Source organism: Bos javanicus, chromosome 3 (assembly GCF_032452875.1).
Source record: "Bos javanicus breed banteng chromosome 3, ARS-OSU_banteng_1.0, whole genome shotgun sequence".
NCBI lineage: Eukaryota > Metazoa > Chordata > Mammalia > Artiodactyla > Bovidae > Bos > Bos javanicus.
Window position 1 is genome coordinate 67115553 of NC_083870.1, and position 24059 is coordinate 67139611.

Consider the following 24059-nt stretch of genomic DNA (forward strand, 5'->3'; position numbering starts at 1 on the left):
TGACTTAACAGTGTGACTGTACAAGAGGGCGAGAACTCGTGTAGAAACGAAAAGTGTCCCAAATCTAAAACTGCTCTACAGGTACACGCTCCCCGCCAAGCCGCTAGATCCTTAGGGAGTCTCAGCGGGGATAGCAGCCTGGGTCTCCGCACCTGGACCCGGCCGCCGCGGCCACGCCCCAGAGGCGGGGCGGGCTCTCCTCGTAGCCCCGCCCTCCCCGCCCTCCCCGCCCTCCCGCAACTCCCCAGACGCCTGCGGCGACGGTAGAGACACCGGAAGGAGCGGTAGCTGCTGCGGGAAGTGGCGGGTGCGGGAGGCGGGGAGCCCGCGGGCTAAGCTGCGGAGCTGTTTTCCGGCGCCCAGGACGCGAAGCCTCCCGTCTCCTAGGGCAGGAGAAGAAAAGAGGAGTTGGTGAAGGTGCGGCCACAGGCCACCGTTGGCCGCGCTGGCGGGGCCCGTGGGGAAGGCCTTGGAGGTGAGCGCGACGCTGCTGGGAGGGGCGCAGGGCCGAAGGGCGCCCGCCTGCAGCCAGGGGCCGATCTGTGTTCTCGCTGCCGCGCACCGGAGCTGTGGCTGCTGTAGCGGCCTCTTTTTCTTGATTCCGGATGGTGGTGAGCGCGCGTGTGGGTAGAAGGCCTAGGCCCCTCCAGTGCTTTGCGCTGATGATTGGTGGCCGCCCCGGTAGGGGTCGGCGGAGGACGCGAGTCAGTCGTAGATTTGAGGAAGGGTTCCCAGGGGGCGCTTCCCTGGAAGGCAGGAGTGTTGGTGAGACGAATCCCTAAGAAGGTCTCCGCTCCTTCCTCGGTCCGCATTCCAGCTTGCCAGCCCCGCACGGTGGGCGCGGAAGACTGGAAGCCCCGCAGCGCGCTGGCTCCGGGGTTCTGGTTTCGCTTTGCGGCGCAGTTGGGGTGATCGGACCCATTCGTGTAGCCGTAGGGGCCCCGTTATTCTTTGTTGTCAGCGGGAAAACCTAGGTGTCGTCGTCCCTGGCATTTTTCTTCGATGCATATTTAATCCCGACTGTTTTGAGAGGTTACGGTAGCCCTTGCTGTCTGTGCATCCGCAGCTTTTGTTTGAGTCAGTTTCCATGATGTGTGGTTTCCCAGACCTTTACTCTTACATATTTACCTACTATGAAATGCTCTTCTTTTGAATAATTGTTGGATGACTCTGGTGCTTTACACTCAAGTATTTTTAGGGGTTACGTTTTCATATAATCAATATAAGGCCAGGAAAATTGGGACAGTGGTGACAACACCGGCAGGCGCGTAGGCTCTAAACTGACGCTGAATTTTACCACAAGGATCCCTAGACTCTTGCTTAATAGATGTATAGAATTGTAGAATTTTTTAGTTTGATCAGATTATTTTTCTTTTAAGGAAAATCTCTTTCAAAATAAAATGAGGCTGTCCTAGTTCGTTTCTGGTTGAAGCAAATGTATCGTCTGGAAAGGTCTGACCAAAGCAAATAAGCTATTTGGTCTGAACATAATATGAATATTGTTAGTGAATTCATGCTGTTAATATAAACATGGGGGAAAATGGGAATCTTATTGAAAGACAATGCTAATCTTAAGAAAAAGTATTAGGAATAAATTGTACTACACCAGGGGCTTTATATTACTTTACTTTGGCAAGATTGAAAAAAATGGACGGTACAAGAAATATTCCAGAAATAAATTATTTGACCTCTTGCCATATGCAAGAGAGATAGTCTGCTTAAGATTGCTTCTTATTTTTGATCTGGTTTAGAGCCAGCTTTCACTTTTTTATCTTTTGTGATTCTTTATAACCTATTTGTAACCAAAAACATAAATGCATTTAATGGCATTAGATTGTAGTAGATAAGTTATTTTAATCGTTTGAAATGCAGCGTTGTGGAGATAATTTTAACGTTTATGTACTGCTGTTATAATCTTCAGTGACTTTTCAAATATACAATCTTATTTGATCCTCATGCCTGTTCTGAGTTAGGAATTCCAGGAAGTAAAGGCTTTTTCCACAACAGAGACATTTTGAGATTATGGAAGGATTAGAGTTTCTCTAAAGCCTGAAATAATCTTGCTGAAATAACCTTTGATATAAGTTGGAATTCAGCTAGATTTTGGAGCACAGTGAACTGTAACGTGACAAACTGTGGACTCTTAAAGGAAATGAAGAGCATAAATGGTGAAAGATTTTTGGTGAGAAATGTGAGAAGTAGTCATTTCTAAAAAGTAAAGGAATAAATAGCAGCTTTTTTTAGTGTAGATTTTTTGTTTGACTTTTTTTTTTTTATTTGGCTGCTCTGGGTCTTAGTTGTGGCATGTGGCATCTAGTTGCCTGGCCAGGGATCAGACTCAGGCCCCCTGCGTTAGGAACTCGGAGTCTTAACCACTGGACTACAGCGAAGTCCTTCGTGTAGTTTTTAAACTTTTCTTTTTAAGTCTGCATGCAATTTCAGGAGCATTTTGATAAGTAGTTGCAAAGAGAATGAGATGAGTACAGTTGGTTTGTCTATAAAAAGCATGAATTTTGTACAATATAGTGTGTGTGTGTGAGCATGTGTGTATCAGGAGAAGTAATACTTAAGAGACAATGCATATGTCAAAATAACTGTTCTTTTCAAAAGTTACTTTAGAATGCCAAGTAGGTCAGGTTCTGTGGGTCTATCAGGGAAAGCCCTCTGGAAAATAAAAAGAGTGAAACACGGTTTCAGCCCTTAGAGTCAGGTTTGTAGTCAGGCTTGGGTAATTTTTTATACAACTATGGTAAGATTGTATATGATATTGTGGTATTATAATCAGATATTTATGGTATCGTATTATCATGCTATGGTATTATAATCAGGAATTTAGGTGAGGAAGATATTGTGGTATTATACGATATTGTGGTATTATAATCAGGTATTTATGGTATCGTATTATCATGCTATGGTATTATAATCAGGAATTTAGGTGAGGAAGACATTACTTGTGATTGAATCTTGATGGAGATGATATTTGACATGTGTGAGCTTTGCAGAATTTTCAACAGGAGGACATTTCTAATGAACAGATTATCATGTTCCTGGGAAGGTACAACTTATATTTGAGAAAGGATCAGTAGAGCAATTTGGCTGATAATAAGTTATGGTTTGTATAAGCTAGTAGTAGATGAAAAAGAGATGAAAAAGACAAATTTCGAAAGCCTTCATTGAAGATGTTTTGTTAGAAGAGGTGTGTGTTTCAGGCTTCCCAGGTGGTGCTTAGTGGTAAAACAAAAAACCCTGCCAATGCAGGAGACTTAAGCTAAGGTTCGATCCCTGGAGGAGGGCACGGCAACCAGCTGCAGTATCCTTGCCTGGAAAATCCCATGGACAGAGGAACCTGGTGAGCTACAGTCCATAGGGTCACAAAGAGTCAGACACGACTGAAGCGACTCAACACACACGCACAGTATGTGGTCCACATGAATGCAGAATGAGCTGTGATTTGGGAAAGGATTGAGACCAAGAGAACACTTGGGCAGCTTTAGGCTAAGCAAGATCTTGATAGTGTCGCTTTTGTAACTCTTACAGTTCCTCTGAAGTGCTATCTTGAAAGCAGACCTGGATATAACGTGAATGCAGGTGAGATGCCAGGAAGCACAAGGGTAAATAGTCAGGAACGGGGAAAAAGCCAGTGATGGGCAACTGGGGGTTTAATCCTGTGGAAATTTTTGTAGAACTGCCTCAGAATTGTCATAGCAACTGAGAGGTAGCTGGGGAGTTTTTCTACCTATTCCCAAGCCTCACTGATTGAGATTGTCCTTCTGTTGTTTAGCTAGGGCTGGGCAAGATCCTGTCTGGCTGGAGAACTTAGAAGCAGAGAAGTGTTGAATTGACGTTGGGAAGCTAGCAGAATATTCTGTGCCAGCTCAAGGTGAGCTGACGGAATGGGGGCCAGATGTCAACAGTGTCTGTCAATAGGCATTCTCTTTAAATAATCCAGATGTGAAATGAAAGCCTCAATTTAGGTGGAAACCTAGAAGAAATGTGAGTTGAGAAGTGATTGATCAGAGAAGTGGTAGAATTTGGTAACTGATAGAATACAGAACATGAAGAGGTACTCTAAAAAGGCACTGAGGTTTAAGAGTTAGATAACTTGTGATTGAGGAGGATTGACAGGCACTGACAGTCAAATTAGTTATTTCAGGAGCATAAAAGAATTACAGGGTGTTGGAGAGTGTTGATAAAGTCGAGTGTAGATGACTAGTCATTCAAAAGGGCAAGTAGGGTGGGGAATTGAACAGGGCCACCACCCGCCCTAGATATATAGTGCCTGACCTATACTTGATTAGGCCTTTGTTAAATTAACCTCTAAGTTCCTGGTTCTAGCGCAGTCCTGAAATATGTCAATATGGTGAAAATATGGGACTAAATGTGACATGAAGTAATACAGTTTCCTGCAGTTTTTACCTATAAAATCCTGAAGGAAGAATTGCTATTTTTAGCAGAGGCATTATTTAGATGAATAAATTTTGATTCTTTTTTTAATAATCAACAGTATTCTGATAAAGACAAAAAGTTGACAAGATTCTTAGAATGGTTCTCATTCGAATATGGCAGTTGCCTTTGTTTTTCTATGATTCTACATGTTCTAAAGTAGTTTTAATGTTATATTCGGTTAATATTCCATAATGTTGATAGTCTGTTAATTTAATTAACTTTCCATCTTGCTCAGAAGTGACTTAAGGTGAAAATTATCATCAGCTGGTTTTTGCTTCTGTTCAGTGCAGTTCAGTTCAGTTCAGTCACTCAGTTGTGTCCGACTCTTTGTGACCCCATGAATCACAGCACGCCAGGCCTCCCTGTCCATCACCAACTCCTGGAGTTCACTCAGACTCATCTCCATTGAGTCGGTGATGCCATCCAGTTATCTCATCCTCTGTCGTCGCCTTCTCCTCCTGCCCCCAATCCCTCCCAGCATCAGGGTCCACTCTAATGAGTCAACTCTTTGTATGAGGTGGCCAAAGTATTGGAGTTTCAGCTTCAGCATCAGTCCTTCCAATGAACACCCAGGATTGATCTCCCTTAGGATGGTCCGGTTGGATCTCCTTGCAGTCCAAGGGACTCTCAAGAGTCTTCTCCAACACCACAGTTCAAAAGCATCAATTCTTCGGTGCTCAGTTTCTTCACAGTCTAACTCTCACATCCATACATGACCACAGGAAAAACCATAGCCTTGACTAGAGCTCTTATACTCATTCATTTTTGTTCTCCATTTCTCTTCCTCTCTCTTCCTCCTCCCCCTAGTGTTTGTCATAATTATTTCAAGTAGATGAGGCTACAGTTGACTATACTTTGCCATTATTGGACAGTTTTTTTTTTTTCTTTTTTTTTTCTTAATGGCAAATGCTGATTAATGTTTATACATCTCAACTAAGGAATATTGTTTAAAGCTAGATTGCTAGATTAGAGCTATGTAGTTTGGGTGATTTACTGTGGCAGTGTTAAGTAAGATAAGGTTCTAGAACAGAAATTGCAAGTGGAGAAATCAGGAGATTATATAGTTCTGTTAGTTAGTTCAGTCGCTCAGTTGTGTCTGAGTCTTTGCGACCCCATGAACCACAGCACGCCAGGCCTGCCTGTCCATCACCAACTCCCGAAGTTTACACAAACTCATGTCTGTTGAGTTGGTGATGCCATCCAACCATCTCATCCTCTGTCATCCCCTTGTCCTCTTCCCCTCAATCTTTCCCAGCATCAAGGTCTTTTCAAATGAGTCAGCTCTTCGTATCAGGTGGCCAAAGTATTGGAGTTTCAGCTTCAACATCATTCCTTCCAATGAACAATGAACAGATCAGTCCTGGGTGTTCCCAGGACTGATCTCCTTTAGGATGGACTGGTTGGATCTCCTTGCAGTCCAAGGGACTCTCAAGAGTCTTCTCCAACACCACAGTTCAAAAGCATCAATTCTTCAGAGCTCAGTTTTCTTTATAGTCCAACTCTCACATCCATACATGACTACTGGAAAAACCATAGCCTTGACTAGATGGACCTTTGTTGACAAAGTAATGTCTCTGCTTTTTAATATGCTGTCTAGGTTGGTCATAACTTTCCTTCCAAGGAGTAAGTGTCTTTTAATTTCATGGCTGCAGTCACCACTTGCAGTGATTTTGGAGCCCCCCAAAACAAAGCCAGCCACTGTTTCCACTGTTTCCCCATCTATTTGCCATGAAGTGATGGGACCGGATGCCATGATCTTAGTTTTCTGAATGTTGGGCTTTAAGCCAACTTTTTCACTCTCCTCTTTCACTTTCATCAAGGGGCTCTTTAGTTCTTCTTCACTTTCTGTCATAAAGTGGTGTCATCTGCATATCTCAGGTTATTGATATTTCTCCCAGCAGTCTTGATTCCAGCTTGTGCTTCTTCCAACCCAGCATTTCTCACGATGAACTCTGCATATAAGTTGAATAAGCAGGGTGACAATATACAGCCTGGACATCCTCCTTTTCCTATTTGGAACCAGTTTGTTGTTCCATGTCCAGTTCTAACTGTTGCTTCCTGACCTGTATATAGGTTTCTCAAGAAGCAGGTCTGATGGTCTGGTATTCCCATCCCTTTCAGAATTTTCCACAGTTTATTGTGATCCACACAGTCAAAGGCGTCAGTAAATCAGAAATAGATGTTTCTCTGGAACTCTCTTGCTTTTTTAATAATCTAGCGGATGTTGGATCATACAGTTCTCTTAGTAGATTTAATAAGCCTGTCATTAATTAGACCGTTAAGGATCAAAGGGACAGATGTGTGTGTGCGTGTTTGTGTGCTAGTTATGTCCAGCTCTTTGCGACCCCAAGGTCTGTAGCCTACCCGGCTTCTCTGTCTGTGGAATTTTCCAGGCAAGAACCCACAGGACTGGGTTGCCATGTCTTTCTCCAGGGGATCTTCCTGACCCAGGGATCGAACTGGTGTCTCTTGCATCTCCTGCTTTGGCAGGAGGATTCTTTACCACTTGCACCAGGAAGAGGAAAATCAGATTAATACTAAATTTCTTTTTGTGTTTCACGGTTTGAAGGAAAATTAAGAATGATTAAGGAAAGAGTTATAACACTGTGAGATCTGTGCGAAGATTTTAGAAGAGTTTGTGTTTGCTAGAATATTTGTTTAAAGGACAAGAAACAGTTCTTAAAAGTAAGTCCTTAACAACAGATTTTATAAATTAAAAGTATCCACAAACACTTAGAAGAAATCCAAATCTTTCTGCTTATTATTGTACTCTTTTCATTGATACTTCCATTGTCAATATTTTTGGCTTGCTTTTGTTGGGTAGCAGTTTTCTTCTGTTGTAAATATGAAAAATTAGCTTATTGCAGTTGAAATCATTTCTAAACCTAATATTTAAAATATTACAGTTGAACTAATTAGATTAGTTGTAGTAATGGAACAGTTGTGTAGGCTGAAACTGACAGACAAATCAATTTTTCTGTAGTCAGAGAATATTAGAACTGATTTTGGGCCAAAATGCTGTCCTTTGAAACACCTAACGGTTGGGCTTCAAGCCTCTATGTGTAACAATGATGGGGAATATCCTACTTTCCAGGACTTTTTTGGTTGGGGAGTGGTGGCATATGGTGAGGCTTGTAGGATCTTTGATCCCCAGCCAGGGTTTGAACCAAGGCTTAGGCAGTAAAAGTGCTGCATCCTAATCACTGGACCTCCAGGAACTCCCCTCTAGTCCTCCAGCTTTTGCTTTCTGCTGTCTAACTATTCATACTTGTGGTTTTTCCTGATAAATAGCTAGCATTTATTGAGTGCTTACTGTCACTCTGTTCCAAGTAATTTATATCAATAAGGCAATGACGCCCCATTCCAGTACTCTTGCCTGGCAAATCCCATGGACAGAGAGGCCTGGTAGGCTGCAGTCCTTGGGGTTCGTGAAGAGTCAGACATGACTGAGTGACTTCCCTTTCACTTTTCACTTTCATGCATTGGGGAAGGAAATGGCAACCCACTCCAGTGTTCTTGCCTGGAGAATCCCAGGGATGGGGGAGCCTGGTGGGCTGCCGTCTATGGGGTCGCACAGAGTTGGACACGACTGAAGCGACTTAGCAGCAGCATGTTAACATATGTGTTATACCCACAACTTCATAAGGTAGACTTTTGTAATGATGTCAGTTTTATAGATAAGGGAACTAAGGAACAGAGAAGTGACTTAACACTTGTCACAAACCTAGGACATAGTGGAGCTTGGATTAGAACCAGGCCTTTAATTAGGCTTTCTTTGGCAACTTTACTTTTAGCCATAGTGTTGTTTTATCATGATACAATTTTCATATTATTTAAGACTGTGGAAGGCATTTGTATTCTGTAGCTTTTAGTATTCTTCATAAATAATACATTGGAGATATAATCTACTTAGTTTATGAGTACAATAAAACTGGCTACTCTTTTTGTTCTGAAACCTGTTGTTCTGTTGATAAATTGAGCAAGAACTGTACTGTTGTTTCATTCATTTTCTGTAGCATCTAGAATCTAAATACTTGAAACTCTTTTCTGGCCTTACTTTAGACAGTAGACTCTCTGAATCCCAATATAGAATATTATATCCATCCTTGTTAATTTTAGCTCACTTTCCGAAATAAACTTTTTTTGGTAAAATTAGTTTTATAATTAGATTTCACTAGTCTGCCTTCTGTGTCTTTATCCATATTTTTGTTAAAAATATTGAAGAGGTCTGCCATCTGCTGTTACAGACTTTATTCTGGATTCATATTAATCTTCTGTGTAGCTAATAAATTAGCAACTAGTTCTCCTGACATAAATTTTTTTCTCACAGTTTCTTGACTCTGATTCTTTATAAATAGCTGTATGTTTTAGAATAGGCTTGATATTCAATAGCTAAGTTGTGTCCAGTTCTTTGTAACCCCATGGACGACAGCACACCAGGCTTCCCTGTCCTTCACAATCTCCACTAGTTTGCTCAAACTCGTATCCATTGAGTTGGTGATGCCATCCAACCATCTCATCCTCTGTCACCCCTTCTCCTCCTGCCCTCAATCTTTCCCAGCCTTGGAGTCTTTTCCAGAGTTGGCTCTTTGTATCAGGTGGCCAAAGTGTTAGAGCCTCAGCTTCAGTATCAGTTTTTCCAATGAATATTCAGGGTTGATTCCTTTAGGATTGACTGTATTGATCTCCTTGCTGTCCAAAGGACTCTCAAGAGTATTCTCCAACATTACAGTTTGAAAGCATCAATTCTTGGTGCCCAGCCTTCTTTATGGCCCAACTCTTACACTTACACGGCTACTAGAAAAACAATAGCTTTGACTATATGGATCTTAGTCAGCAAAAGGATTTCCCTGCTCTTTAAAGTGCTGTCTAGATTTGTCATGGCTTCCCTGGTGGCTCAGATGGTATAGAGTTCACCTGCAATGCGGGAGACCTGGGTTCAGTCCCTGGGTTGGAAAGATTCCCTGGAGGAGAGCATGGCAGCCCACTCTAGTATTCTTGCCTGGAAAATCCCCATGGACAGAGGAGCCTGGTGGGCTATAGTCCATGAGGTCACAAAGAGCTGGACACGACTGAGTGATTAAGTGCACACCCTACATTTGTCATACCTTTTCTTCCAAGGAGTATGTGTCTTTTAATTTTGTGTCTGCGGTCACTGTCTGCAGTGATTCTGGAGCCCCAAAATAAAATTTGCCACTTTTTCCCCATCTATTTGCAATGAAGTGATGGGACCAGATGCCATGATCTTGGAATAGGCAAGATGAGGGATTACGGGCAGTTTTTCAATATTAAAAGATTTTCCTTAGGTTATCAACTATTAATATGTCTGATGTATAACAAATATTGATAACACTGGTCCCTATGCTTTTCCAATATTAAAATTTGAATATCTACTGTTCTGTTAGTAGGATGACCAGGTTAGAATTTGGGGCCTGAAACGTGGAGATTGTACTGCTAAAATATCCCCCACTGCCTTAAAAGTAGTATCTTCAGAAGCAGTTTTAAATCTGTGAATGAGCAGTTGAGTCCCTGCCAAAACTGTACATCATACAGAATGAATGCTGTCATTTCAGTCTAGAAGATTTTTCAGTTTTTGCTGTTACCATCTTTATGACTGAGGAGATTTCAGATTGTCTAGATATGGTAGAAAGAGGGAAAAGTTGCCTGATAAAGATGCCACATTGAGGTCAAATTATGGAAAGTTTTAATTTCCACCCGGTTTGATTTTTCTTTTTTTTTGCTCTGTAGTGATCCCAACCTTTGATCCACAAGCTTCTAAAGGAGTCTTAGAGTTTTGTGGGTTCTACATCTGTAGACTGAACAAATAGCTTTTTCATGTAGTTATTGTTTTTACTGCTTTCATGTTGCTTGTCTTTTCTGATGTCTAGTTCCTGTCTCCCTTGAACAAACTTTCAGACCAGAATGAAAGCATGCATGCCTTCTTTCTTTTGGTGTACACTTTTAGAGGAAACTGAAGTAGCTGATGACTCCTGTTGTCTTACCCTCCTTAACCTGAATGCTCTACTCTCAATGTTCTTTATCAACAGAAGGAAAAAAGAATGATTTGTTACCATAGTGAATTAACTAAGTAAAGTTAAATAACTAGAATATTAAGGGTCTTCTATTTTGATAATGTTGTCTTTAATTATAGAGAATACTAAATAGCCATGATACAAATGGTTAGCTTTTTTTTTTTTTTACATGTATTAATTCTCATTAAGTTGTTTAAATACCAGAACATTAATTGCAGAACAGAGAGAACTAATCTTTCCCTAGTCCCCTTTTCTTCTTTGCTCTGAGGCAACATTCAGATGTGTACATACAGATAGATACAATGAACTATTGTTATACATGTTTTGTTTTGTTTTGTTTTTGGTTGAACTTTTCTTTTTCTCTTTTTTTTAATTGAAGTATAGTTGATTTACAATCTTGTATTTGTTTCTGGTGTACAGCAAAGTGATTCTGTTGTACATATACATTCATTTTCATCTTGTTTTCCTTGATAGTTTATTACAAGATAATATAGTTCTCTGTACTATACAGTAGGATCTTGCTTATCTATTTTACATATAGTACTTTGTATCTGCTAATCCCAAACTCCTAATTTATCTCTCTCTCCTGTTTAAAATTTTTTACTTCAGTAGTATCATAGAGAATGTAACATTGTACATCTTCCTTTTTTCCATTCAACCTTATGTCCTTTAGATCTATGAAAAGTGAAAGTGAAATCGCTCAGTCGTGTCCGACTCTTTGAGGACTGTAGCCCCATGGACTGTAGCCTTTGAAGTTCCTCCATCCATGGAATTTTCCAGGCAAGAGTGCTGGAGTGGGTTGCCTTTTCCGTCTCCAGGGGATCTTCCTAATCCAGGGATCAAACCTGGATCTCCTGCATTGCAAGCAGACGCTTTTACTGTCTGAGCCACCAGGGAAGCTCCTTTAGATCTGTGCATGTTGATAAATTATTCATCCAGTTCATGATGAATAATAACAAGTTAAAGTGTTGTATAATATTCAGTCGTGTGTGTAATCATTCTTGTATCGATGGACTTAAAACATTTTACCATCAAAAGTGAGATTTAAAGAAAAAAGTGAGATTACATACTATCTAGAAAGGAATGAGGAGAATATTTCTATCTTATTGGCAAACATTGGTATTTAGAGGCAACTCTATAGTTTAAATACTTTTATTATTAAGTAAATAAAGCTAAGGGAATTCAGTACCCATATTTAGGGATTAAGAAAATAAAACAGAAACCAATTAGGACATGGGGATTAAAGATAAAAACTGTAATTAATGGAATTGGAAATAGCAAAACAAAAACAGTGGGAAGGATAAAACCCAGAGCTGGTTCTTTACAAGGACCGATGAATTATTAATAGATAGACCTCATATAAGGGGAAAAAAATCGGAGTAAAAATATGCAATATTAAGAATGAGAAAGGAAACATCATAGATACCCAGATATAGGAGGGATTAATGGAGTCATATTCAAACCTTCCAGAGAAGGCAATGGCACCCCACTCCAGTACTCTTGCCTGGAAAATCCCATGGACGGAGGAGCCTGGTGGGCTGCAGTCCATGGGGTCGCTAAGAGTCGGACACGACTGAGTGACTTCACTTTCACTTTTCACTTTCATGCATTGGAGAAGGAAATGGCGACCCACTCCAGTGTTCTTGCCTGGAAAGTCCCAGGGACGGGGGAGCCTGGTGGGCTGCTGTTTATGGGGTCGCACAGAGTCGGACACGACTGAAGTGACTTAGCAGCAGCATTCAAACCTTCAGAATATTACGTGTTATGCCATGATGTCAAAGTTGGAAATTGAGATAAGTGGATAATTTTATAGCAAAATATAAATTAGTAGGATTGATCTAAGAAGTGGAAAACTTGAATTGACCAGTTCTCCATCAGGGATTGAAAAGGCAATTGAAAGCTGATCCTTGAACAAAGCAGCATAGCAGATGGTTTCACAGCTGACTTTCATTTAATTTATAAACAACATATAGTAAGTTTTTAAAAAACTCTATTCTGTGTTATTGAGGATGCAAGACTACTCAGTGCATTCTGTGAAGCACACATACTTTTATCCGGAATAAAAATACTACTTCCCTGGCAGTCCAGTGGTTAGGATTCTGCCCTTCCACTACAGGGTGCACGGGTTCAATTCCTGTTTGGGAACTAAGATCGCACAGGTCCTGCATCTTGGCCAGAAAAAAAAAAAAAAAAAAACTACCAAAAAAGATCAGTCTTGTTTCTAGAAATGCAAAATTTCTAAATAAAATATTAGCTGATAGAATTTAGGTATGAAGTAACTGACTAATTATACATTTTGACTCAATAGGATATATTGCATCAATGCAAAGATCATTAGTATTAAATTTGTTAATATAATAGATAGTATCTTTGGAAGGAATGATGCTAAAGCTGAAACTCCAGTACTTTGGCCACCTCATGCGAAGAGTTGACTCATTGGAAAAGACTCTGATGCTGGGAGGGATTGGGGACAAGAGGAGAAGGGGACGACAGAGGATGAGATGGCTGGATGGCATCACCGACTCGATGGATGTGAGTCTGAGTGAACCCTGGGAGTTGGTGATGGACACGGAGGCCTGGCGTGCTGCGATTCATGGGGTCGCAAAGAGTCGGACACGACTGAGCGACTGAACTGAACTGAACTGAACTGATCAACAAATGAAACAAAGAATATAGTAAGCCATCAGTAGCTGCTGAAAAGGCATTTCATAGAGTTCATTAAGACCATTTCTAACTAATACGATACTGCAAATCAACTAAACTGCAGTTTTTAAATAGACCATTTCAAATTTTTTAAATGTAAGCAAATTAAGAATAGAAATTATAAAAAAGACCCTAAATGGCAAAACATTAATATATATAAGGACCCTGACATAGATGGTCATATCACCTTTATATTCAAATTGCATTTAGAGATTCTAACAGATGCATTAAAACAGTAAAATTAAGTAACTGATATTAATATTGGAACATAAGAGGTAAAGTTACCAGATTTTCTAGTGTGTTTAGAGAGTAGCCAAGGAAGCTGAAATGGAACAGTGAAGGAAGTATGTCAACTATTCTGTATAGAATATTGTAGTCTCTAAATCAGATTAATATAGTATGGACATAGATCAGTTAGAAAATATGTATAGAAATATGTGCAGATTTAATAAAGGGTAAAGATAATGTTATAATTCAGTAGGAAATGGATTCAGTTCAGTTCATTTGCTAAGTCATGTCTGACTCTTCGAGACCCCATGGACTGCAGCATGCCAGGCCTTACTGTCCATCACCAACTCCTGGAGTTTACTCAAACTCATGTCCATTGAGTCGGTGATCCATCTCATATCATACTCTGTCCAACCATCTCATCCAGCCATCTCATTTTCTGTTGTCTCCTCCTCCCGCCTTCAATCTTTCCCAGCATCAGGGTCTTTTCAAATGAGTCAGCTCTTTGTATCAGGTGGCCAGAAGTATTAGAGTTTCAGCATCAGTCCTTCCAATGAATGCTCAGGACTGATCTTTAGGATGGATTGGATCTCCTTGCAGTCCAAAGGACTCTCAAAAGTCTTCTCCAACACCACAGTACAAAAGCATCAATTCTTCGGCGCTCAGCTTTCTTTATAGTCCAACTCTCACATCCATACATGACCACTGGAAAAACCATAGCCTTGATTAGACAGACCTTTGTTGGCAAAGTAATGTCTCTGCTTTTTAATGTGGTATCTAGGTTGGTGATAACTTTCCTTCCAAGGAGCAAGTGTCTTTTAATTTCATGGCTGCAGTCACCATCTGCAGTGCTTTAGATTATGTAGTAAATGGCACTGATACAAATGTCTGCCCATCTGGAAGAAAATAAATCTGGGTTCCTGTCTTAAGATAACCTCCTGATAGATTAAAGCCTTGTTTAAAAAAAATTTAAGGCTATTCTGTAGTTTTAGCTCTATAAATTATGGTGAAGGAAACCTTAAGATTAGAAACTCAGAAGCTGTTATAAAATAAGAGATGTGTCTGATTTTATTAAAAATTAATACTTTTAATGATAAAGCATACCAAGAAAGTTAATAATAGTTTTGATTGTAAGATAAGCATAGACTAATGGAATAGCATAGAGCCCAGAAATAATGCACACAGATGTGATCAATTAAAAAAAAAATTCATCTTTATTAAGGTATAATTGACAAAAATTTATATTTTTAAGGTGTATAATGTGGTGGTTTCATATAAATATACATTGTAATTACCACAATCAAGCTATTAGCATTTGTTACTTCACATAGTTAACTTTTTTTTTCCCTTGTCAACCCCTACTCCTTCCCCTCTGGCAGCTGTCTGTTCTCTATTTTTTTGAATCTGTTTCTGTTTTGGTTTTTAGATTACACAGACATGTATTTGTCTTTATCATTCTGATTTACCTTACTTGGCATAATACCCTCTAGGTCCATCCATGTAGTCACAAATGCAAGATTTCATTCTTTTATGGCTGAGTAGTATTCAAGTGTGTGTGTGTGTGTGTGTGTGTGTGTGTGTGTCTCACATATTCTTTATCTGTTCTGTTTATGGACTTTAAGGTTGCTTCCATATTTTGGCTGTTACATTAACATTTTTGGCTGTCAGGTTCTGCCTCTTGTAAAGGTTGGCAGTCAAGAGTGGAGTTTTGGGGCTTCCCTGGTGGTCCAGTGGCTAAGAGTCCATGCTCCTAATGCAGGAGGCCTGGATTCGATCCCTGGGCAGGGAACTAGATCCCACATGCTGCAACTAAGACCCAGTGCAGCCAAATAAAATACATACATACATATATATATATATATATATATATATATATATATATATATTTTTTTTTTTTTTAGAAAAGAGAAGAGGTTTATTTCCTATGGACCTCCATCTCTTCTGTACTCAAGCCATAGTTAGCCTTCAGGGCTACTAGATGTTCTGGGGCACGTTTTCCCTTTGCAGAACCCTTGGCCTGGAGAGCCCAGTGTGGAGCTTAGATCCTTTACTCCTTAGGGAGAAACTCAGCAGTTGTGATTATTCTCCTTTTTGTGGGCTGCCTGCCCAGGTGTGTGGATCTTGACTATATTGCACCTCTGCTCCTTCTATCCATTTCACGGTTCCTTCTTCATGTCTTTAGTACTGAAAAATCTTTTCTGCTTGCCTTCAGGTCATTCTCATCTGTAGTTGCTCTGTAAATGGTTGTGATTTTCATGCGCAGGTGAACTCAAGATCCTGTTTCACTATCTTAGTAAAGTATCCCTGGTCAGATGTTTTTGATGAGTGCCAAGACCATTCAGTGGGGAAAATGGTTTCTTGAAACAGTCTTTTCAAGAAAGGGTATTGGGCAAACTTTATATTCAGAAGCAGAAATACAACATTGAATCTTTCCCTTACCCAAACATACAAAAATTAACTTTAGTGGATCAAAGGCATAAACATAAGAACTAAAACACTTAGAAGAAAGCATAGAGGGGAAACTTTGTGACATTGGATTTGTCAGTGATTTCTTGGATATGACAGTAAAAGCACAGGTCACAAAAGTTAATAGATAAATTGAACTGTATCAAATTAGAAATTATTGTGCATCAAAGGACACAGGCAAGAGAATGAAAAGGCCACCTATGGAATGGGTAAAAATATTTGCAAATCATATATCCAATAAGGAGTTAAATATCCAGAGTATATAAAAGATTCCTACAGTTCAACAACAAAAAAGCAAACAATTAGATTAAAAAAATGACTCAGGTACTTGAATAGACATTTCTCCAAAGAAGATATATAAATAAATGGCTAACAAGCGCCTGAAAAGACGCTCAACATTACTAATTATGGAAATGCAAATCAAAACCACAGTGGGGGGACTTCTTTTGTGGTCTAGTGGCTAAGACTCTTGAACTCCCAATGCAGGGGGCCAGGTTCAATTCCTGGTCAAGGAACTAGATCTCACATGACACATGAGAATTAAAAAGATCTCATGTACCATAACTAAGACCCAGCACAGCCAAGTAAATGAATGAAATATATATATATATATATATTAAATTTTTAAAAAGAATCACAGTGAGATACCACCACAATTGAATATTAATCAACCTGGGAAAGGAAGGAAGTTCCTTCCCATGCTATAAAATCGATAAATTTTGAGGACATTATGCTAAGTAAAATAAGCAAGACACAAAGAAAATACTGTATTCCACTTGTGAAATACCCTGACTCATCAAAATTGTAGAGACAGAAAGTAAAATGGTGGTTGCCAGTGGTTGGTGGGAGGAGGAGTGGAGAGCTGCTGTGTAATGCTGTAGAGTTTCACTTTGCATTATGAAATGATTTCTGGAGATTGATTACCCAACAGTGTGAATATACTTAATGCTGCTGAACTGTACATTTAAAAATGATTAGGATAATAAACTTATGTGTTTTTCATAAACTTAATAGGCAAATAAGAGAAGGGAATGACAGAGGCTGAGATGGTTGGATGGCATTACTGACAGCAAGGACATGAGTTTGAGCAAGCTCTGGGAGAATGTGAAGGACAGGGGAGCCTGGAGTGCTGCAGTGCATGGGGTCGCAAAGAGTTGGCCACAACTTAGCAGCTGAACAATAATAGATAAATAGTAAGTTTGAAAAAAATGGTTGCAGTATGGAAGACAGGATTCCTTTTACAAGAAGAGGTTATCAGCCCAACTGTAAAAAGGGCAAAAGATTTAAAGAACAGTTAAAGAAAATTAATAAATCTAGAAGGCTATAAAATTCATGAAAAGACACTCAGTTTCGTCTCACAGGTTGTCAAGGTAATGCAAATTAAAGAATCTCATGCTCCACTGACTGGGCAATGCAAATGAAATACTAGTGAAATATGACAACACACCCATCAAATGACAAAAGTTAAAAAAAAAAAAAACAAAACTAATATCTGTTGCTAGCAGAGAAAATGGTGTTGCTGTGCAGAAAATAGTATTCCCTTATGAGTAGAAATATGAGTTGTTATCACATTTTTGGAAAGTAATCTTGCAAACTCTATTCTTATAAACTGGCCCATGTAATACAAATACAAATATAATGGTACACCCATTGCATTTACATGGATTTTTAAATGACAGAATATGGAAACAAAGGAAATGCCTATTATTAGAAGATTGATTGAGTGCATGTATCCATGTGTGGATGCATTTCACAAATATCCATGAAAATTTTGACTTAAGAGTTTCTTTTTAATATTATTGAAGAAAATAAAACATTACCAATATTATTGATATTATGTGTCTCTATCTATATTTGTATATGATGTATATGGAACTATATTGAAACATACATACAGATTTTATAGTGCAAGTCTGCTGGTGATAAATTCCTTCAGCTTTTGTATGACTAAAGATGTCTTTATTTTGCCTTTGTTTTCGAAAGATGTTTTCCTATGTGTGGAATTCTTAGTTGATGGTGTTCTTTCAGTAAACTCTAAAGATGTTGCTCCTCTGCCTTCTGGCTTATATGTTTCTAGTTTACATTATGGATCTTTTGGGGCTGCTTTTAAGATGTCCTTTCTGTTACTTGTTTTTGATATGCCATGGTATTATTTGTTCTTATGTTTTGTGTTGCTTCAATTTGGAGGTTTTTGGTTTTTATCAAATTTGGTCTTTCCCACCTGAGTGATGCTCTTGTTTAATTTTCTCAATCTTTATATTTCAATTTGGATAGTTTCTTTTACTGTGTCTTCAAGTTCATTATTTTTTTGCCTTGTCTTATCTGCTCTTAATCTCATCCATCGTATTTTTTCACATTGGTTTTTTATTTTTTGGTTTTTTAACATTTAGAAACTTGATTTTGGTCTTGTCTCCCCTCCCTTCCAGTCTCTCATGTCTCTTATCATTTGTATCCTTGATTCTGTCTGTCTTATTTCTAGATCTCTTTTTTTTCCCTCCCCACTGAGGGTCAGATTTTCCTTCTTTCTGTATTTTAATAGTTTTCTTGGATGCCAGACATTTTGATTTTTACCTTGTTAGAACATCATCTTTGTTCTGGGACACAGTTAATTCTTTTGGAGCAGTTTGACCCGGTAATGCTTGCTTTTGAGCTTTTTGAAGGCAGAACCAAAGTAGTCTTTTCTCTAGGGATGATTTATCCCTTGTACAAAGGCAGTGCCCTTGTGAGTACTCTTATTTTATCCCCTCTGTATTGTGAAATCTTTCAACTCTGGCTATGGAAACACAGACAGACCTGTGGTGGCTTTGAGAATTGTTCTACCTACCCTTTTCCTGTAGTTCTTTTCACTGCTTGGGGTAATTTAGTCACAGGCACGTGCTCATCAGTACCTGGATGAAAGCACAACGGTCACCCTTTAGGAATCTCCAGAGTTGACTGACTTTCTTTTCGGTTCTTTACTTTCTCTTACTCACCTTGCGTGCATGCTCAGTCACTTTAGTCATGTCTGTTTGTGATCCCATGGACTGTAACCTGCCAGGCTCCTCTGTCCATGGGATTATGCCAGCAAGAATTTTGGAGTGGGTTGCCATTCCCTCCTCCAAAGGCTCTTCCTGACCCATGGATTGAACCCAGATCTCCTGAGGCTCCTGCATTGGCAGGTAGATTCTTTTTTTTTCTTTTTTTAATTGAAGGATATTTGCTTTAGAGAATTTTGTTGTTTTCTGTCAAACCTCAACTTGAATCAGCCATAGGTGTATATATATTTATCCCCTCCCTTTTGAACTTCCCTCCCATCTCCCTCCCCATCCCACCACTCTAGGTTCATACAGAGCCCCTGTTTGAGTTTCTTAGCCATATGGCAAATTCCTGTTGGCTATCTATTTTACATATGGTAATTACTCTTTCCATACACTCACCCTCTCCTCCCCTCTCCCCCTGTCCATAAGTCTATTCTGTGTCTGTTTCTCCATTGTTGCCTTGTAAGTAAATTCTTCAGAACCATTTTCCTAGATTCTGTGTATATATGTGTTAGAATATGATATTTATCTTTCTCTTTCTGACTTACTTAATCCTGTATAATAGATTCTGTGTTCATCCACCTCATTAGAACTGACTGAAGGGCATTCCTTTTTATGGCTGAGTAATATCCCTTTGTGTATATGTACCACGGCTTCTTTATCCATTCATCTGTTGATGGACACCTAGGTTGCTTTCACGTTCTATTATAAATATGGCAGGCAGATTCTTTACAAAAGAGCCACCCGAGAAGCCCATTACTCACCTTACGTATATATGTGTTAGTTGTTCAGTTGCGTCCGACTCTTTGCGACCCCATGGACTTTAGCCCGCCAGGCTTCTCTGTCCATGGGATTCTCCAGGCGAAAATACTGGAGTAGGTTTCCAGTTCTTTCTCTAATTACTCACCTTGGCCTCCCTGAATTTCCAACTTTGTCTCTTCAGCTCAGAAAGATCACCAAAGTCTGTTTGGGTTTTCTTCTGCTTGTACTATAGACTAGAAGTTCCCTGCAGGCAGTAAATTGGGACAGTCACCTTGTTTTTATCTTCTTATGGATGGATCAGTGTCCTGCAATGTCTGTTGTCCAGTATCTGTGTCTGAAAAACCATTATTTTATGTATTTTTAAAATTCATTTCTTACTTCAGTTCAGTTCAGTTGCTCAGTCGTGTCCGACTCTTTGTGACCCCATGAACCACAGCACACCAGGCCTCCCTGTCCATCACCAACTCCTGGAGTTTACCCAAACCCATGTCCATTGAGTTGGTAATGCCATACAACCATCTTATCCTTTGTTGTCCCCTTCTCTTCCTGCCCTCAATCTTTCGCAGCATCAGGGTCTTTTCAGATGAATCAGCTCTTCACATCAGGTGGCCAGGTATTGGAGTTTCAGCTTCAACATCAGTCCTACCAATGAACACACAGGACTGATCTCCTTTAGGATGGACTGGTTGGATCTCCTTGCAGTCCAAGGGACTCTCAAGAGTCTTCTTCAGCACCACAGTTCAAAAGCATCAGTTCTTCAGAGCTCAGTTTTCTTTATAGTCCAACTCTCACATCCATACATGACTACTGGAAAAACCATAGCCTTGACTTAAACGGACCTTTCTTGACAAAGTAATGTCTTTGCTTTTGAATATGCTGTCTAGGTTGGTCATAACTTTCCTTCCAAGGAGTAAGTGTCTTTTAATTTCATGGCTGCAGTCACCATCTGCAGTGATTTTGGAGCCCCCCAAAATAAAGTCAGGCACTGTTTCCCCATCTATTTGCCATGAAGTGATGGGACTGGAAGCCATGATCTTAGTTTTCTGAATATTGAGCTTTAAGCCAGCTTTTTCACTCTCCTCTTTCACTTTCATTAAGGGGCTGTTTAGTTCTTCTTCACTTTCTACCATAAGGGTGGTGTCATCTGCATATCTGAAGTTATTGATATTTCTTCCAGCAATCTTGATTCCAGCTTGTGCTTCCTCCAGCCCAGCATTTCTCATGATGAACTCTGCATATAAGTTAAATAAGCAGGGTAACAACATACAGCCTTGACATAGTCCTTTTCCTATTTGGAAACAGTCTGTTGTTCCATGTCCAGTTCTAACTGTTGCTTCCTGACCTGCATACAGGTGTCTCAAGAGGCAGGTCAGGTGGTCTGGTATTCCCATCTGTTTCAGAATTTTCCACAGTTTATTGTGATCCACACAGTCAAAGGTGTTGGCATAGTCAATAAAGCAGAAATAAATGTTTTTCTGGAACTAGAGGATAAATCTGGTGCTTGTTACCCCATTACAGTTGGAAATGGGAGTAATTGGCTAAGAGGGAAAAGATTATTCACCCTCACAAGGAAGTGAGAGGTGGGTGTGAAACCCTCCCCTATATGTAAATTAAAAATGGAAAATATTAGCAATTATTTTAATTTAGTTTTGGGGTTTTTTGGCTGTACCATATATCAGGTGAGATCTTAGTTCCCCAACCAGGGATCCAGAACCATACTCCCTGCCTTAGGAGCTTGGAGTTCTATCCACCTGACTGCCAGGCAAGTCCCAGCAATTATTTCATACTATGAAAGCAAGGAGCATGGCTTATTTGATATTATGTAGTAATGTGATATTTAGAAATCATGACTTAATCAACATTAACTTCACAGTGATTCCTGTTGTATTTTGTAGGTTGTAGTGTAATATTGGATTTATTAAAATGATTTGGTTTTATAGAATATATTTACTAATGTGTTAATATTTCAGCACATTTGTGTTTTAAAATAAATGTACACAATTATAAATGTGCTGATATTAACACATTAGTAGATTTAAGGGACTAGATCTGATAGATAGAGTGCCTGATGAACTATGGACGGAGGTTCGTGACATTGTACAGGAGACAGGGATCAAGACCATCCCCATGGAAAAGAAATGCAAAAAGGCGAAATGGCTGTCTGGGGAGGCCTTACAAATAGCTGTGAAAAGAAGAGAAGCGAAAAGCAAAGGAGAAAAGGAAACATATAAGCATCTGAATGCAGAGTTCCAAAGAATAGCAAGAAGAGATAAGAAAGCCTTCCTCAGAGATCAATGCAAAGAAATAGAGGAAAACAACAGAATGGGAAAGACTAGAGATCTCTTCAAGAAAACTAGATATACCAAGGGAACATTTCATGCAAAGATGGGCTTGATAAAGGACAGAAATGGTATGGACCTAAAAGAAGCAGAAGATATTAAGAAGAGGTGGCAAGAATACACAGAAGAACTGTACAAAAAAGATCTTCATGGCCAAGATAATCACGATGGTGTGATCACTAACCTAGAGCCAGACATCCTGGAATGTGAAGTCAAGCGGGCCTTAGAAAGCATCACTACCAACAAAGCTAGTGGAGGTGATGGAATTCCAGTTGAGCTATTTCAAATCCTGGAAGATGATGCTGTGAAAGTGCTGCACTCCATATGCCAGCAAATTTGGAAAACTCAGCAGTGGCCACAGGACTGGAAAAGGTTAGTTTTCATTCCAATCCCAAAGAAAGGCAATGCCAAAGAATGCTCAAACTACCACACAATTGCACTCATCTCACATGCTAGTAAAGAAATGTTCAAAATTCTCCAAGCCAGGCTTCAGCAATACATGAACCGTGAACTTCCAGATGTTCAAGCTGGATTTAGAAAAGGCAGAGGAACCAGAGATCAAATTGCCAACATCCGCTTGATCATCAAAAAAGCAAGAGAGTTCCAGAGAAACATCTATTTCTGCTTTATTGATTATGCCAAAGCCTTTGACTATGTGGATCACAATAAACTGTGGAAAATTCTGAAAGAAATGGGAATACCAGACCACCTGACCTGCCTCTTGAGAAACCATTCTAAAGGAGATCAGTCCTGGGTATTCTTTGGAAGGAATGATGCTAAAGCTGAAACTCCAGTACTTTGGCCACCTCATGCGAAGAGTTGACTCATTGGAAAAGACTGATGCTGGGAGGGATTGGGGTCAGGAGGAGAAGGGGATGACAGAGGATGAGATGGCTGGATGGCATCACCGACTCGATAGAGGTGAGTTTGAGTGAACTCCAGGAGTTGGTGACAGACAGGGAGGCCTGGCGTGCTGCAATTCATGGGGTCGCAAAGAGTCGGACACAACTGAGCGACTGAACTGAACTGAAACATATTAAACAAAAAAGTTCTATCAAATCAAATTTAAAACTGTTTAAGGGCTTCCCTGGTAGCTCAGATGATCCACCTGCAACACAGGAGATGTGGGTTTGATCCCTGGGTCGGAAAGATCCCCTGGATAAGGGAAGGGCTACCCACTCCAGTATTCTCGCTTGGAGAATTCTGTGGACCTTGTAGTCCACTGGGTCACAAAGAGTCAGACACAACTGATCAGCTTTCACTTTTGCTTTCAGGCTCTAAGTCTGGTCAAAGTCTCAACCTGGGATAACTTTGTTGCCTAGAGAATATAGTTTTACACTGTGTAGTGACCTTGGTGATTGAAGCTCAGGGTGGTAGTGAGGGTGTTCTGGCAACTAATGGGTAGAAGAAGGAATGTTGTTATCTTGCAATGTACAGGACACCCCCAGCTACAGAGAATTATCTGGCCTAAAGTGTGAGTGGTGCAGGGTGGAGAAACTCTGATACAAAGTGATTATCCAGGTATATTGCTAGAGTACCAAACTGTTTTATTTATATCGTCTGTGGGGGTTGTTGCTAGTGTGAAAATGGTTTCCATCTGAATTCTTGTTCTTTTCAATTCCAATTCTAGCCTAAGGGTTAATCTTTTTAAAAGAAAAATAGGGAATGTAAATACGTAAATGAAATAACCTGATGTTTTTTAAACCCTTTCATCTACCTCAAAAAATGAACTTGGAGAAGGGGGAAAAACAGCAAAAGTAGTGGAGAAACAAACTTGCATTGACTCACAGGTGTCAATTTTAATAAAATGATTATTTATTAGTAGGTAAACTTCCAGTGTTGAAATTGAGTTGTGAAAATAACCTCAGTGTATTTGGGAATATATAGTTTTGTAGGGCACTACAAAATTCAGTTGTGAAATTGAATTGTGAAAATAGGTCAGTGTATTTGAAAATATATACTTTTGTAGGACAAACTTATAAACATGTATACTTCTTATTTTACCTTTTATTTTAATAATTTTTCATTTATTAGCACTTTTATAATTAACTTTTCTGGCCAATTTT

General features: G+C 39.6%; 2 protein-coding genes across 4 annotated transcripts in view; both read left to right on the forward strand.

Annotated features, from left to right (window-relative positions):
- The first annotated feature begins 387 nt into the window (after positions 1 to 387).
- The window catches only part of USP33 (ubiquitin specific peptidase 33), a 59173-nt gene continuing 35501 nt past the window's right edge, over positions 388 to 24059 (forward strand). For all 3 annotated transcript variants that reach the window (XM_061411526.1, XM_061411527.1, XM_061411528.1), the window contains exon 1: positions 388 to 475. The gene's annotated coding sequence lies outside the window, so the exon portion shown is untranslated. The remainder of the gene's footprint in view (positions 476 to 24059) is intronic.
- LOC133244399 (uncharacterized) lies at positions 691 to 24058 on the forward strand. The gene is made up of 2 exons (XM_061411532.1): positions 691 to 9357; positions 9390 to 24058. The coding sequence occupies exon 2, from the start codon at positions 21782 to 21784 to the stop codon at positions 22814 to 22816; it is 1035 nt and encodes a 344-aa protein (XP_061267516.1). The 5' UTR covers positions 691 to 9357; positions 9390 to 21781; the 3' UTR covers positions 22817 to 24058.